The 17,757-nt window shown below is 51.2% G+C and overlaps 1 protein-coding gene and 1 pseudogene across 1 annotated transcript; one reads left to right on the top strand and one right to left on the bottom strand.

Annotated features, from left to right (window-relative positions):
* Nucleotides 1-8,459: 8,459 nt before the first annotated feature.
* NPS (neuropeptide S) lies at nt 8,460-11,561 on the bottom strand. Its single transcript, XM_056106704.1, has 3 exons — nt 11,554-11,561; nt 11,369-11,450; nt 8,460-8,670 (listed from the first exon to the last, which is right to left on the bottom strand). Exons 1-3 carry the CDS (start codon nt 11,559-11,561, stop codon nt 8,491-8,493), a joined length of 270 nt encoding a protein of 89 aa, XP_055962679.1. The 3' UTR covers nt 8,460-8,490.
* A 1,504-nt stretch (nt 11,562-13,065) lies between these two features.
* Nucleotides 13,066-13,805, top strand: LOC130015992 (protein NipSnap homolog 3A-like; annotated as a pseudogene).
* The last annotated feature ends 3,952 nt before the right edge of the window (nt 13,806-17,757 follow it).

Raw genomic sequence — 17,757 nt, 5'->3', positions numbered from 1 at the left:
AAGGTGCTCAAGACAGAGCAGGGTGGTCAGTGGGGCTGGACAGAGGCAAGGGACTCAGCTCCCCACCCCCCACCCCCCGGGGCCTGGCCTGGACAGGGTGGAAGTGCCCGCTGGCACTCTGTGGTGGGTGTGGGGAGCGCAGGCCTCATCGCCTAAAACACATCGCTAATTATTCGGAAATTTCTTCGCAAGACATAAAGAAGAAATATCCCAAGGCCGCCGTTCTTGGAAATCACGTAAATTGAGGGATGCCTTCTCATCTTACAGAATGAAAAGAATAAAATCGACTTTCAAAGAGGGAGATCACACAATGCTGAGAATGGTGAGAATAGATCTGACGCCCCAAAATCAAGGCAGCGGGCAGGAAAACAGCCAGGGAGCCACTCCCGGTGCTCAGACGCTGCTGAGACCAGAACCCAACTGAAGGTGTAGAAGCCCCAGATAAGGGCTGGAGGCAGGGGAGGGGGACGCCCAGGGAGCCAGTAGTCACAGAGAAGACAATGTAGGGGGCTGAGGAGGGGCTCCCAGACTCCCAGGCTGCTATGTCAGGGCTACCTTGGCAGCCTCCTGCCAGGCTGCCAGCTGGGCTCTTGGCAGAGCAACCAGCAAAGGTGCCCGTGCCAGGCCCGCCTCACAGTGCCCTGAACACTCCCGCCATTGGCCAGGCCCCAGCACTCAGGACCAGCTCCCGTTTTCCGTCTGTGCCCGGCTCAGAGGAAGTTCCACAGTCACGGTCGGGGCCCGTGAAGGTCAGAGGAGTGAGAGCCCTCTGGGGACTGCAGTAGGAAGGAAGGAGCAAGCAAAAATTGAGCTGAGCCAGCAGACACGGGGTGGGCGTCTGCACCCTCTCTGGCCTGCCCCGAGAGTGCCAGTTCTTCCTTCCCTGGTGGGCCAGGGCACATCTCTTCTGAGGCTCAATCAGCTCTGCCCCTCTCTTCACCAATCCCTACGTTGTGCGGCCTCGGACGGACCCTGGAGCATCAAGAGGTTCTGACCATGTTCCGTGTCTAGGAAATTCAGACCCTGAGACGAAGTTGGGAAAGACGCATGACCCTTAAAGGGTCTCAGAAATATCCAGGATGAATGAACGGTGGCTTAGAAGGAAATAAATAAAAAGGCTGGCTAGAACCTGTCAACACCCAAGATTCCAGGAGAAAATAGAGCAATTCGAAGCCTAGGAAATTTTGATAGGAAATAAATCCTGCCTCGGGGGCTGGGAGGAAGTCTGCCGGCCAGGGCACTGGCCTTGCGCACGGCCAAAGTGAGTTAGGCTCCCAGGAACCCAGGTGAGCCCCTGAGCTCCTCCAGGAGTGATCCCTGAGCACAGAGCCAGGAGTAAGCCCTGAGCACCGCTGGGCGTGGCCCCCAAACAAAATTTAATTTAGAAAAATACTGACTTGACAATGGTCGCCCCACCAGACTGCTGCTTACCTGAGAAATGCAGAAGGACGTTGGAAATACGCAGAGCTGAGTGGGGAGCCTTAGAGAAGCACACTCGAGCATATAATCTGATGCAGCAAGAGATGATGCCTTGGATCAAAGATTTAAATGGAACCTCGCAGCCTCTTATTATCTCAGGATGGGAATGTATTTTCTTTCCCCTGGTCCCATTGCCAGAAACGGTGAAGGAGAAAAGTCAAAGATATTTACAAGCAAAGTACAAATAAAATAAAAATATTGTTATAAAACATGACAAAATGCCTGATATCCTACCTACTATATAATGAAGTCGTATCATAACCAAGAAAATATACTCAGTCGGGAAAAGGGTCAAATACAGGAAAAGCAATTAATAAATATTTATTCTTTTTTTTTTTTGCTTTTTTGGTCACACCCGGCGATGCTCAGGGGTTACTCCTGGCGCATGCACTCAGGAATTACTCCTGGCAATACTTAGGGGACCATATGGGATGCTGGGAATCGAACCTGGGTCGGCTGCATGCAAGGCAAACGCCTTACCCGCTATCACTCCAGCCCCAAGAAATATTTATTCTTAATGATGATTAAAAACATCAAAAGTGCAATTTATTTTGCAAAGCAAAAATCAAATGAAAGGGGACAAAATAGGCAGCATGACCCTGCAGGTGACCACTGGCTGCCCCCAGTCCCCAGGCTGTCGTGGGGGACACTGGACTGTGAGTGCCCCTGGCCGACACTGTGCTACTGACCGGCTTTCTCGCCTCTAGATCTTCTCACAGGAGCTGGACACGGAAGGAAGGAGGCGGTGAACCCCACATTGCTCCCTGAACCCCACACTGGATGACCTCCAAGTCCCTTCCTAGGAGGTGGCTTCCGTGGGAGAAACGTCCCCAAAGTCGATGGGTGTTGAGCACGTGGCAGGGTCAGCGTCCCAGACAGAACCGGACCCCTGAGGAAAGTGCAGAGACAAGAGTGCAGATTCCAGCAGAGGCCTGTGTGACTACGTTGATATGGAAATGTGTGTGTGAGTGTGTGTGTATGTGTGCATGTGTGTGTAATTGTGTGTGCGAGTGTGTGTGAGAGTGTGTGTGAGTGTGTGTAAGAGTGTGTGTGCACATGCGTGTGTCTGTGTGTGAGTGTGTGCGTGTGTGTATTTGTGTGTGTGAGTGTGTGTGTGTATTTGTGTGAGTGTCTGTGTATTAGTGTGTGTGTGTGTGTCTGTGTGTATGTAGGTGGGGGGGACACATTGTTCTTCCAACCACTTCACGTGGCACGTCTGAAAGTGCTTTGAGCTCCTTCCCCTGGGTGAGTGAGTGTAGGGTATAGTTTGGCGACCTGGTTCTTTCTTTGCCCAAACTGTTTTTTCTTTTTAAGTCCGATGTGTCCCTTGACGGTAAGATAAATGAATAAAACTTGAGCTAACACAAAGAGGACTGGAAAGATAGTACAGCAGGTAGGGCACTTGCCTTTCATGTGGCTAACCCGGGTTTGATCCCCAGCATCCTACACGGCCCCCTGAGCCCTGCCAGGAGTGATCTGGAGCACAGAGCCAGGAGTCAGCCTTGAGCATCACCAGCTGTGCCCCATCTGCCCCCCCCAAAAAAAAACAGAAAAAATTTATCCCAGGAGACTTTTCCTTTCAATCAATCTTGTAGATGTTGCAGAACTCAGGGGAGCGTGGTTGCCTGGCGTGTACCCCGTGATGCTGACCTAGCCGGGAGAACTAACCTTTGCTGTCACTCCTACCAGGGGCCACCACGCCCTGGACTGGGCTAAGATACCACACAGCGGGGAGGGGAGTTTGTCAGTGGGGCCGGAGGGGCTCCGGTGTTCCATGATGCTGGGCCAGTCTTGAAGGGGACCTGAAGTGGGGCGGGGGCTCGTGTGACTGGCGTGGGGCACTTTCGACTGACTCTCTGTGGTCCGGGTTGGAAGTGGGGACAGGAATTGATAAGGACCCAGGGGTCCATGCACTCGATCCGGAGCCTGCAGGACCAGCTGCCATCAAGACTGGCTCCTGGGCCCCCTGCTGTCCTGGTGACGATCCTTGGGTCACATCCATTTGCTCTCCTCATTGGTGCCTCTCCATTGGAGGATATGTCTACTGCATTGACCATCAGGAAGCGAGCAAAATTTCCCCAGACTCAGCCTCATAAACCTCTACACGCTTAGCACTCGGAATAAGGGCCAGTTGCTGATTCCATGCTCACCAGATGGTTCCTGCCTTAATTCCTGACTAATTTCACTTCTGGGGGGATGCAGGTGGCTGGTTTTCTAGGCCGTGTTAGCTGGGATGTTTGGGGCACCAGCTGCCACATACATACCCCTGTCGTAGATGGTAGACTGGATGTGTGTGTGTGTTTGGGGGGTCCCTGAGCTCTGAGTGAGGTCATGGGGAGCCATTTTCAGGGGAGGGAAGTGCTGGGGTGTGTCACAAAGCGGGTGCTGCTGGCACTCAGCTCCATCTGCACCCAAAGTCTATGTTGGTAGATCTCCTGGTCCAGCCCACATGCTGCCCCAGTTCCTGAGGTCCAGGGGAGCTGGGAGAGAGAAGACAAGGCGCCGGTCCTGAGCTGCACTCGGGGTCCCACTGACCCCATCACTCTTTCATGCATCCGGCTTGTTTCTGCCGGAGCTCAGCTCCTGTGGCCCTCTGGCCGTGCCATCGCTGCCAACGGTCCAAGGATGCAAAGTCTCCAGTCCATGGCACCCAGAGCAACTCGCGGAGCTCCCAAGACTGAGCCTTGCACTCTGCCAGAGCTGGCCGTGCTCCATCTCCAGTCCCCAGGAAGGCTCTGGCCACGTCCATCATGCTCGCCCATCATGCTCGCCCAGGTCCAGCAGGGCCTTTGCAGAATTCCCCTGCGGGCCCGGTCATGTTCTGATGGCTTCTCCGTCCAGTCATGGGAATGCTCACCACCACGAGGAACATCCCGGAAACTCCAAACACATCCTCGATCCTTTTGGCTAGTCGAGAAAGACCCTCGCCCTCCGTCTCCAACCCGACCAGCCTGCCTGCTGAGAAGCGCCTGTCCACCCCAGCAGCAGGAGGGGCCCCGCGAGAAGGGAGAGCACCCCTGCCCGGGCGCCTCTGCCTGGACTCTGCCACCCACCCCAGCTAGTACCCCTGGGTTCAACCATGCACCTGCGGCATATCTGTGCAGTGGGGCGTGGACACCTGCCTTGGAGGCATCTCATTGTCTTTCTGCAGTTATGGGGCTGGGGCGCATGCGGACTGGCTGGCCACCTCATGAGTTCTAGTGGGCTCCGGACATTTTGTCTCCACTGTCAGTCTCCAGTGCATATGGGCCCAGGACAGAGGTGCCGGCCTCGCCCCGAGGGACAACCTGGAGAATGAAGGAGCCCTCGGCCTTCTGGGCAGGTGCTGGCCACATTCGCTGGAACCAACGGGAATGAAGAGGAACCCAGCGTGGCCCAGAGTGTGGCCCAGCTCTGCAGGGGAGCCCGGGTGCATGGTCTCGGCACCATCCACACTGACCCTGCCTGGATGGCCCTGGCCCCATCCACAGCCCAGATGCCAGCACAGGAGAAGTTCTGGTGACGCACATAGCAAACCTTTTCCAGAAGCTTCTGAGCTTCTGGCTCTGGTGGATAGGCTGCTGGGCTTCCAGAGGGGCCCTGAAGCCCTGGAACTAGACTCTGGGTTCTCTCTACAGCACTCAGCATGGAACTGTGTCCCCTGGGAGTCAGGCTCTGGGGTCACATGGCCCTCGGTGCCACCAACAGCCGCTGGGGAGCCTGGGTCAGGGGCACTGATGGGATAGTGGCCTGAGGACCTGGGGTCAAGGCCACTGAGGGGACAGGGGCCTTATACTGTGGGTCAGGGACCCGCTGAAGTCGCTGAAGACCAGTGTGGATCATCGCAATGAGGGGAGAATGGACAGTGTGAGCTGGTTTCTAGGCACAAAGACAGAGATTGAGGACAGAGACAAGAGAGGCAGAGAGAGACAGAAGCACATGGGGAGACAGAAACAGAGAGACAGAGACACATAGTGGGGGGGGGAGAGAGAGAGAGAGAGAATGAAAGACACACAGAGACAGACCTACAGGGGAGAGGGAGACAGAGACAGACATGGGAAAGAAAGAGACAGAGGCAAAGTCACATCGGGAGAAACAGAGACCGGAGAGGCAGAGACACACGGGGGAGAGACAGAGAGAGGCAGAGAGACACAGGGAGGGGGAGGGAGAGACAGAGAGCGCGCAGAGAGACAGAGACAGAGAGACAGGACGTGAGCACGGGCGTGACTGGCACCATCAGGAACACGAGGCCCCAGGGCGACGAGCCGATGGCCCCTGTGAGGTGGCCCAGTGGGTGGCCCAGTGGGTGCCACAGACCGAGCCCAGGCACGGTCTGTGGCCCCTGAGTGGTGGTGGTGGGGGGGACGATGGCCCAGCACCAGGGGCTCTTCCCTGCCCCTCCTTCCTCCCGGGGGCACTGTGGCAGCTGTCACCCGAGCCCTCGTCTCTCCAGCCGCCCTGTGCCCGGTAGGACCCTCTCCAGAGACGCACGGCCACACTCCAGGGAGGGCCATGGGACACCCCTGCTATGCTTCCCTGTGTGTGTGTGAGCGGGGGAGGGGCTGAGAGGAGGCAGGGGGGAGGGGAGAGGGCAGAGGAGGGAGGGGAGAGGGGCTGGGCCCTGCGCAGGGACTCCCATCAGCGAGGTCACACCTCTGTGTTCACAGAGCCGGGCGATTGGACATCCAGCCACCACCCTGGTTTGGTGCCTCCCTCCCTCCCTCCCTCCCTCTCTCCCTCCCTCCCTCCCTCCCAGTTTTCTCTCTCCTAGGGGCCCTGGTCCTCATGGGGTCCTTCCCACTCCCCGCCCCAATGGTGCCTCCTCGGCTCAGGACCAGAGACCAGCGGGGATGGTGGAGCAGAGGCGTCCGGGAGGGCTGGGGACACTTTCATTCTGGCATCGTCACCCACATCTTGCCCAGCAGTGGCGCCTGGGAAGGTGAGGCCCAGGCTTCCATCACAGTGATGACAAGGAGGCGGGTAAGGGCCACTAGCAGTGGGGTCCCTCCTGTCGCCTCTCTGTGCCGGCTGCCTCAGAAGACGCAGAGAAAGGTGACGATAGCCCCAGCAAAGCTCTGGCCACCTCATGGCACCCCCGGGTCCCACGTGGAACAGCCCACGTGCCCTTTCGCTCTCTATCCTGGGGACCCCACTTGGTACCACTGTGGGGGTTCACATTCCCAAAGCCGTGCAAGGTCCGCCCGCGCCCACGTCTCTCCTGCCGATCTGACCTTGCGAGAGACGCACCGTTTTTTGGGGTGACTCCGGTCCCCAAACCTGAGTGCGGCTTCAACTCTCTTTCTCCCGGAAAGGAATTTCTCTGCGCTCCTGCATTTTGTCAGCCACAGTGTTTAGAGGCAATTCTTTTTTTCTTTTTGGGTCACACCCAGCAATGCACAGGGGTTACTCCTGGCTCATGCACTCAGGAATTACTCCTGGCAGTGCTCGGGGGACCCTATGGGATGCTGGGAATCGAACAGGGTCGGCCGAGTGCAAGGCAAACACCCTCCCTGCTGTGCTATCACTCCAAGCCCCAGAGGCAAATACATTTTCCTGGGCTTTTTCCCCAGGGCGAGAGTGGTATTGGAGATCCAGCAACGGGAAGAGAGTTTCTCTAATTATGTTTTTGGTGTTTTATTATTCTAAACTTCTATATAAATGCAAATAGGGAATGAGGAAGATTCGCTCGCAATCACCATCTTTTCTCTGCCCGCTGTAAGATGCTACCCAACACCCACACCAGTTTAGTAATCCGGGACCCGCCCCCCTGCTTGCAGGGGTAAATAACACCCAGTGAGCTGGCTAATTAGCTGGGCAGATGGCAAGTCCAAGACCCCCAGTCTCCCAGACACAGGCCTGTGCGTCTCTGCGGCACAGGAGAAACGCTCTCGGCTCTCCGAGAAGCCGCCTGCCGCAGTGACAAAGACGTGGATTCTTCCTTTGCATTCCCAGGAGCTCCCAGGGGAGTCCAGTATTGGATTGGAGGGGCGGAGAGGGGAGTCACTATTGGCTGATGGCTCAGATCTCTAGACCTGCCCCCGGAAGACAAGGTGGGCTTCTCCAGGACAGAGGGGCAAAGGGCAAGATGGACACTTAGCAGGCCTTTCCTGGCCTGTGAGGGCAACGCCCAGTGCAAAGTGGGCTGTTCCGGGTTCGCAGCCCCCACGAGCCGCAGAATCAATCCCACACGTCCGTCTTTATGACCGATCCGTCTCCTCGTGTGGTATTAGCATTTCAAAACGGCAATGTCAGGCATTTCACCAGAACGGGGTGGGCGGTGGGGGCAGGAATTAAGCACCTGGTTCAGAACACTGAGGATCGGCTTAAAAAGACACACAGAAGCACGCACACACGTGTACACACACACACACACACACACACACACACACACACACACATATGACCATGCGGCCTCTGGTCCATCTCTTGTGTTCTGGCTGTTCTTGTGAACTGTTCTTGTTCAGGCAGCTTGTGTGTGTGTGTGTGTGTGTGTGTGTGTGTGTGTGTTTTACAATTTAAATGCAGATTAATTTAATTAAGAGGGTCAGAATCAGTGTGTGTCTGGCCTCTGGACCGGCTGCAGGAGAGATGGTAAGCCCTGAATCACCCCACTCATCTTCCTGGGCTGGAGGAACATGTGCCCACCCCGGTCAGTCCTGCTAAGTCACTTCAGAAGAGTCCAGGAAGTAAAGCAGCCCGCTGCGACAACCACACAGGCAGGGCACAACCCGACCCTTGTCGCTGGTCTAACACCCTCTCGCTGTCCAAGTTAAGGTCAAAGCAAACGTGTCCCTCCTAGCTCAGGAAGCTGACGCATCGATCACACAAGCAGTTTACTTTTCATGGTGGTATTTGGGGGACAGATTTACATTGAAAAAGAAAAACAACAACAGCTTGATTTTCTCCGTGTGGTCACGAGAGCTCAAACATTCACGCACCCAAACCGGAGCTCTGCGCGAGGCAGAGGGACCCTCCGCGGGCGAAAGTCGGGCTCTCGCCGGGATCCGTTCCCAGCGTTCTTTGCACACTTGGTCATGATTTTGCTCTTTGAAAGGAAGTTTTTTTCATCCCCATGCCAACCCCGTTGCGGAAAGACCTTTTCATCAGCATCTTCTCCAAAGCGGGCTTCAGAAAATCGAGCGTGTCTCCCGGGGCCGGCCGGGGTGGGCAGAAGCTCGACAGGAGGAGAAAACAATCGGATTTTCCAGCTCCCTGGGGCCGCGGTGGGCAGGAGAGAAAGCACAGCGTTAGGAGGGAAGCTTATTTCAACAGGAGCGATTTTCAGACTCTTCTGGCAATAAATCCAGCTTAGCCAATCTTTTTTTTTTTTTTCAAGAGAGAAGTTTGTGAAAACACTAAATATACTTTAAATATCAAACGCTCTGACACCTGACATCCGATTTTACACCAGTCGTGACACTGTATTTGCATCTGACCCTAGACACAGCGACCTTCTTTATAAAGAATATTTCAAGGGTCCCAAAGGAGTCCTGGGACTTGTTTTAAAAATTCAAGAAGTCAAACAACCAGTGGCCACCGAGATGTAGGTGGAATCCTTCCTTCAGGCCCTGGGCAGGCCATTGGTCATGTTCTCCGGGGGCGGGGATGGTGGTGGGGGGTGGCGATTTCACCTTCAGTCTTGGGTGTTTTGGTGGGACTCTGAGTCTCTTGGTGGCTCAAGGCCTGGCCGGTGTAGGGTCGTGAAGGGGCTCTGAGCTGAGAAGGAACCAAGGGTGGAATGTGAAAGTCCACGATGACCTCAGTGACCGGCAATCCAACAAGGCCCAGGGCAGCAGCCTGGACGGCCCCAGGTGCCAGCAGGGCATCTTCCATCACTCTCAGGAAGGAAGCAAGGTGGGTTACCTGGTATGTGCCACGCCATGTGGGCAGGGCAAAACTATGGGAGGCAGGTGGTCACTTCCTGCGAGCCAGGAAATGAATTGCTCCTCGGGGAAGCGGGGGTTTGAGTCCCAGCATAGGGCCGTGAAGCCCTACAGAAGCTCCCAGGAACGTGTGACCACTCGTGTCCTCACAGATAGACTCAAACTGCCAGGGAAACTACGTATCCTTGTCCCAGGGCTTCTGGACATGTGGGCGGCAAGATGGGCCAAAAGGCTGCCGAGCCCACCGGCATCTCCAGAGGACACTCAGAGATCCCCCCAGGAAAAGGAAAACCATCCCTCCCCACGACCCCGCCCAGGGGGAAAAAGCACATTTCATACCTCTTGACTTGGAATTTGAGCAGAGTCAAGAGAGTTTCAAAAATATTGGTCGTGGGAAGCCTAATCCAAACCTCTGATTTGAACCCCCAGCGCGAGTTTTTTCCTGAATTAACAGAGGAAATCTCAGTGTGGTATAATGCCATCTATTTTAAAACCCCCAGCAAGCAGGGGGCCTGTGAGTCATTTCAGGAAGAGACGCTTTCCAGCTCTTTCCAGAAATACTCATGAGCCTCCTTGTAGCGGGGAGGAAAGCATCAGTTCTAATGATGAGAGCCCCGAGAGTGTCCCCCCACATCCCTGAAATGGTGCCGAGAAACTCGGCCAACAGAGTCAGGACAACCTCGCCGCAGGCCCGCGCACAGAGCGGCTTGAGCTATTCACCTGGTGAGCCCAGCAAAGTTGGCACGAGCGTCACAGAAGCCCCTCTGTCTTTGGTCAGCACCATCATTCACCCCAAAACAGTCCACTCGGCACCGTTCCCGCGAGACCCAGTGATAAGGGAAGCCGAACTGAACAGGCCAAGAAATCCGGACAACTCGGTGAAACAAAGAAAACCCATTTCGTTTGTGCATGAGCAGCTCCCGAACGGGCACGAGCAGAGAGAACGTTCTCTCTCAAACTGCACACGCTCGCCTCTCTCACAGAGATGTCAGGGGCGAGTTGCAGGGAGACGACCCAGCGTCATTAGGAAGGCGCCTGAGAAAACATTCGGATTCACGGACGAGGCCCACTCGTCATCGTGATCAATGTGCTGTCTCGCAGGATCAATGAGTAAGTCACTGCTGGCTGCTCACGGGAGCGAGGTGGGAAGAGAGAAGCCGTATTAAGTAAACACGGAAGAGAATGATGGATGTCGCGATGACCGAGGAGAAGCGTGGAAGCGGGAATCTTGTTTGCTTTGAAACCTTAGGTGCTTAGTATGTGGGGTGTATGTGGGGTGCATGTAGCCTCTGAGGTCCTCCACTCGGTGTCATAAATGATATTGATTTGAGTCACTACAGAATTCCAGGTCCAATGCAGGGAATCCAAGTTAAAGTACAAGAAAGCCCCAAATGGCAAGAGATGTAGCAACTTTAAGGGGAGATTGCCCCAAGACAACCGAAATTTGCCCAAAACTAGTGTTAAAAACTCCAAGGAAAGACATTCATTTTCCGAATCTCTTTAAGCTGCTTTAAAAATAGAGTTAGGCGCTCAATCAATTTTTAAATAAATATATGAATTAATATTTTATGGGATATTTCACTGAGATCTAAATACCTATATCCCAGATCTGAAAATGTTACCATTTTTGCAAAATTAGGAATCGACCGCTTCTGAAAAAAAAAATGATCTGCTGAATTTTTAATAGACTCTCAATGGTTAAATATCTACTTTTATTATAGTGGATACATGTAGAATGAATAAATTACCAGGGGCAAAGCAATTTGCATTGAAATGAATATTTTCCTAAGCAGAGGCTAACTCCTGATGAAGCCAAACAAATGCTCACCGAGCCCAGTGTTATCTGTTGCCCCAGAAATGCTTCTTTGTACTAATTTCATGTCTCCTTGTACTTATTTTCATTGAAAACTCAAATAAAAGGGAAATTACTTCCCTCTCTCATATTCCTGGAGGCGCTTTCGGAGCTCATGCTCCGTGCTGCCAGCCGCTAGACAGACAAGCACCCAGCATGGGGGAAGGACTCTTACCTTCGGAGGAGGGACAGGGGAGCCACGGAGCACGGACGCCATGGAGAGGGACAGGATGAGGAGGAGATGGAATTTCGGGGACCTGCAAAGGAAGAGAAAGACTTGGATCAGCCTCGTTCAGGAGCACAGAAATGATCAAGTGCACAGAGAGTCCACATTTTCTGCGGGACAATGTCGCCTCTCACCTCATCATTCTGGACTTTGGCAAATCTCCACAGACGACCGTTTGATTGCCGAACTCCTCCCGGTGACAGGCAGACCCTCCTCGAGGGACACTTTTATACCAGAAAAGTTCAGGAGTAAAAATGTCATCCAGTCTCATCATAGCTGACTAATTGGTCCGGCCACGGCCTTTTGTTCTTATTAAGTTGGAAAAGGACAATAATATACGGGCTCTGTCACTGAGCCGCGAATGGGTGACTTCACTGAAAGTTCGCCATTTGAAGTGTCCTTCAGAGACACTGCCTTCTGCCTGTGTCGCTGTGACATGCAGGCCAGGGGTCCCGAGAGGAACCAGGAGCTTTTTAGCTTAGTATTTAAACATTGGAGAAGGATGGCATTAACTGCTGAAATGTGCCACACACCCGTGTTGCGGAATAACACAAGGAATCTTCACTAGCAAGAAAATGGTGTCCCCCCCAAGAATGGCCAAGATAAGTACCAGGAATTTCGCTCCATGGCTTGGAGGCCAGCCACATACGCTAGGGGAAAAGGGAGCTCAAATAGAGAAGGGAGCACCAAATAAAGGGTGTTGGGAGGATCCTCCCAGGATGGGAGAAGCATGCTGAAAGTAGACTATAGACCAAACATGATTGTCACCCATTGCCTCTTTTGCAAACCACAACACCCAAAAGGAGAGAGAGAACAAAAGGGAATGCCCTGCCACAGAGGCAGGGTGGGATGGGGGGGGATGGGGGGTGGGAGGGATACTGGGATCCGTGGTGGTGGGAAATGGGCACTGGTGGAGGGATGGGTATTCGATCATTGTATAACTGAAACCCAAGCACCAAAATTTGTAAGTCTACAGCTGTATCTCATGGTGTCTCACTAATAAAAATTAAATAAAAGAAAAAAAAAGAAAAGAAAATGGTGTTCATCTGGGGGAACTGTTTGCAGAGTTCTCTACAATAGTTACTTCCGAGCTTTAAGTGAAAAAAGGGAACTCTCTCTCCTCCCCCCGCCCCCCCCCCATGGCACCCAAAGTCCCAAGCCGAGTGTGGGGAGATCCTGCCTGGCCTCCAGCCCTCTGGACTCTCTCCACTGCCCGCTCTGCACCTTGGGAGCACACAGTGTGACCAGGTGCGACTGGAATGTGGCACACACCGCCGGCTTCCCCCACAACGTAAGAGAGGGAAGATCTGACCTATCCAGCTCAAGAAGAAAACCCAAGACATAGTGTAAAGACGTGGAACACGAGGATTATAATATGATTAAGCTGAAAGAAGGAAATTGCATTAGATGACTGATTAGTTTAAAAAAAAACTCAAACATACTATGGGGGTTAGAGCTAGGGGCAAGCGTGGGGACGGACGGTTCAGTCCACCTTTCCAACAATGTGCCTGGCACCAGAGCCCACGCTGACCCCACGACCTCCCAGGGCAGATCCGCTGCCATGCCTGAAGTCCGAGTCTACAGGTTCACACACGGCCCGTCCGTGGTGCCGAGAATCCCCACAGCGACTCCCTGACGGCCGCGTCATGCTCGCCGTGCAACGCATGGCGAGGGCTCTGGCTGCCTGAACGCCCCTGACCCTACAGGTATGCTCATCTTTTGCTGCGGGCCTCAGACAGTATGATGGAACATGCTATGAATTTCGTACCTATTATATCAAACCCCAAGGATGAATGAGTTCTTGGAAAATTTTAAGAATAATGCTCACCTTCGGACTACTCACTCTGAATTGGTTGGGTATTGGACTGTCGAATTTGGAGGCGGACTGACTCAAGTTTTTCGTATTTGGAAATACGATAATTTGGCTCACCGAACTGAAGTTAGGAAGGCATTGGCCAAAGATAAGAAGTGGCAGGAGCAGTTTCTCATTCCAAGTTTGGCTCTAATGGATAAACAAGAGGGCGAGATCACGTACCTGGTACCATGGTGCAAATTAGAAAAACCTCCTGAAGAAGGAGTTTATGAAATGGTTTATGAATTGGTTACTTTTCAGATGAAACCAGGTGGGCCAGCTCTCTGGGGTGGTCCATTAAAACGGGCAGTCGATGCCCATGTCAATCTAGGCTACTCAAAACTAGTTGGTGTTTTCCATGGATCACTTAACCGAGTTTATGTTCTTTGGTGGAATGAGAGTGCAGATAGTCATGTCACGGGGAGACATCAGTCTCATGAGGATCGTAGAGTAGTGGCAGCTGATCGGGAGAGTGTCCTAGTGTCCCAGGATAATATGTTTCTGATCCCCACATCATTTTCACTGTTGAAATAGTTTTCCACAGAAACACAAAGCATTTCATTTACTGCCATAAAATGTGTCTGCTAATAGTGCTTGAATTTTTCAAGCGATTCTTTTATTTGAAGAAAGTGGTAAGTTAATTCACTGTCTCTGCATTTTTAAAGTCACCTCTTTCTAATGTTCTTACCACGTGAGGAAATAGTCATATTCATTTTCATTCTGATAACATATTTCTAATATTGAAATGATTTTGTGCTTTCAGTACTTTAAAATTGCTCCTATGGGAAAAAAATTGCTCCCATGTATCTACTCATCTTGTCTACTTTTCCTAAAATTTAAAATTTTGCCCTTTAAAGTTTATTTTGTGATGCTGCTGGAATTTATTAAATATCAACTCAAATATATGTATCTCGAGGCAGGATAATATCATCTGTGTTACTTGTATTAATTTTGGCCTTCATAGTATTTGTCACTCTAATTTGTAAAATAATATAATCATACCTAAGTTTAAAACAACTTTAGGAAACTTGCCTTATATGCTGGAATGTATGCGCCTGGCTGTCCTCGCCGGGCCCCTTGGAGGGGAGCGGGTTGAGTTTCCCTCCCCGCCCCGACCAGGGCTCCGGCAGCCAAAGACCTCCAGAACCAGCCACCACCATGCTGAGAACACTCTCCACATGCTTGAAGGTACCGGCAGAGGAACAAAAGCATGCGGGTCCCGGGTCTGAGATCTCCAAGCCTGCTTGGATCGGGGCTGAGCATCCTCCACCCAGATCCTCCACCTTCCAGCAGGCAGGGGTCACAACCACCAACTGGCCCCCTGGTGCCGTGTAATCCCAGCAACGGCCAAGACCCAGAGACTATAAAAACCAGCTCCCGGACATCTTATTATCTCATTCCTACTTTGGACGACCTGGCAGGCTACCGAATGTAACCTGCCCACCCGGCAGAGTCTGGCAAACTCCCTGTGGCGTACCCAATATGCCAAATACCAGTAACAATAATGGGTCTCATTCTCCTTACCCTGAAAGAGCCTTGAATATGGCACTTTTGAAAAAAATCTCAGGGCTAGGACTAAGGAGACGTTACTGGGGCCTGCTCAAGGCAATCGACGAACAACAGGATGGTCGTGATCGTGATCATATGGACTATAGTTACATTTGTTGATTTTATTTCATATCACTAACAAAGACTCGACTCATGTTTTAAAGATTTTTATGGCCTTGGAAATGATTGCCCTAATAAAAACATATACCTAAAAAAAAAAAAAAACTCAAACATGCTGAGACATTTTGACAAGCTTATGAAGACATGTTCTAGGTCCATCAGTGAGCTGATATCTTTGGGTTCCTTCCAAATGTAATCAGTCAGTTCTTTTGATCCCTGTCTATATTGATATGTTACCATTCAGATGTTGTAATAACTTCAACAATAAGAAAGGATAATAATAAAAGGATTGCTCATGGGTGATTAGTGTTTTTGTTCATAATTTTAAACTATGACAGTGAGTGATGCACAAAAATAATAAATGTATAATGGGGGAAAAAGAAAAGAAAACCCAAGACATGTGAACATAAGAGTTTCCAAATCAGAGAACTGCAGCCTCGCACCGTCCACTAAAGCCCCGGGCAGAGTGTGCCCAGGAAGCTCATGGACACCCGTTCTCCCTCCGGACAGCTCAGAGACGCCGCTGAAAGCAAGCGTGTGTTTGTGAAGTCAGAGAAGCTTATGAAAACACAGAAAATGGCAGAGAAGTTTATAGCAGCAGTATTTCATGGACGAGATGAAAACAATTAGGAAAAAAGTAATCTGAAGGAAACAGCCTCAACTGCAAAAGATAACTGAAAAATGCCTGATTTCCAAGGAAGAAGAGAAGAAAATATGCCTATAAAATAAGGAAAGACAACTATATAAAGAGATATCCTTAGATGGCAAAAAAGCTTTTTTAAAATCTCATAAAAATTAAAATTATAAAAACCTCAGTAGGATCGAAAGATAAGGTTAAATAAATATTTCAGATAAAAGGTAAGGTAAAGGTAAAGGCCCTCCCGTTGTTCGTCGATTTGCTCGAGCGGGCCCAGTAACGTCTCCATTGGAGACTTTGTTGTTACTGTGTCTGGCATATCGAATACGTCACGGGGAGCTTGCCAGGCTCTGCCGTGCGGGCGAGATACTCTCGGTAGCTTGCCGGGCTCTCCGAGAGGGGTGGAGGAATCGAACTCGGGTCGGCCATGTTGACTGCGTGCAAGGCAAACGCCCCACCACTGTGCTATCACTCCAGCCCAAATAAATATTTCAGATATTAGAAGAAAAAAGACTAAAAATAAATTTATTAAAGAATAGTTTTCTATTCCTTAGACCAGTACGTCCTACCTAGAAATCATAGATGTTCTACAAAAGAGACTAAAAAAATGAGCACTAGAATCATCCATAAAAATAATTCAAGAATATTTACCTTCAAAGACTTGTGTCACTGTCACATGACTTTCCAGGAAGAAGTTCCTTCTCCAGTGTCCATCGCTGGACAAATCCAACCCCTATCATAAAGTAGCATCAGCATCTTGCACCATATGGCATCCTACCATCTTCCCTCCAAATGATTCACACAGAAGCAGGAGTCAGAAATACTTTGACTTCCCAAAGATAATACTGGGTACTAAGAAAACAGATTCAGGTCTCCCAAAGAAGAATAGAAAGAGCTATGCTTGGACTATCACGTTTCACTCAAATGAGAGAACGAATCCGGAGTTCTGACATCCGTCGACGATCAAGGATCAGGGACGCTGTCTCATTTGCCAAGGTGTCGAAAATCAGATGGGCTGGTCACGTAATGAGATTTAAAGACGACCGTTGTACTAGAGCTGTTACCGACTGGATTCCACGGGATGTCAAAAGACCGCATGGCCGCCCACCTACCAGATGGTCAGACTTCTTTGTCAAGATCATAAACGATCGGTTTGAGGCCCTTCATGTTCCCGGAGCGAACAGATGCCATTGGGCTACACTAGCATGCGACAGGGACAAATGGAGACGTTACTGGCGCCCGCTCGAGCAAATCCACGACTAACGGGAAGTTAAGTGATTAAGTGAAGTGATTAAGAAAACAGTGGGACAGGGCCTTCAAAATTTCAGGAAACAAGTGGCTTCCAATCCACAACTTATTACCAACCCAACTATCTACGGAGGACAAGATGGTAGTAGAGACTTTGGGATGTTTAAGACTTCAAACTTACTCTTTCCACAGCTTTTTCTCGGGATGTGCTTCAGTAGAATAAGCACATGGATCCATTCAGAGGAAAACGCCAGGCATTCCTATGAAGAGAAAGGACAGTTTCCACGAGGAAGCAAAGCTAGAGTCCAGTGAGGACTGGACCACATTCTATGGAGAAAAAGCCCAGATCGGAGCTTGCTCAAAGTCTCTGGGGACACCTCCTTATGGAGATCAGACTCACACAATTCCTGAACAGCTAGAGGTGACTAGGCAGCGGGAGAATCTGGAGTTGAATTGGTACCAGAGAAAAAGGAACAAATCAAAAAATAAATAGAGAACCCGAAAACTAAGTTATCTATGAAACAGAAGTAATCCTCACCTCTCCTGGAGTCTCACTTACAAGCTGAGGGATGCTCTCGAGCCCAGGGCAATTTAACAGTGCGGGAAGGGGCTAGGAATGGTGCATTTCAACAGTAGAGTGAATTCTCTGACTTGTATAAGATTCGAGCAGGCCCAGTAACGTCTCCATTGGAGACTTTGTCGTTACTGTGTTTGGCATATCGAATACTCTCGGTAGCTTGCCGGGCTCAAGATGCACTGTTGGAGGAAAAAAAAAAACCTAAAACACACGATGTAAGTTAAAGATAAATCATTAGGTTGATGGGGTTGGCACGACAGCACAGCGGTAGGGCCTTTGCCTTCCACGCCGCTGACCCGAGTTAGATCTCTGGCACCCCATACCTCCCCCTGAAAAGGATCCGGAGGGATCGCCCC

This window comes from Sorex fumeus, unplaced genomic scaffold (genome assembly GCF_029834395.1).
Source record: "Sorex fumeus unplaced genomic scaffold, SorFum_2.1 ptg000142l, whole genome shotgun sequence".
Classification (NCBI taxonomy): Eukaryota; Metazoa; Chordata; class Mammalia; order Eulipotyphla; family Soricidae; genus Sorex; species Sorex fumeus.
This window is presented reverse-complemented; position numbering and strand designations above follow the sequence as displayed.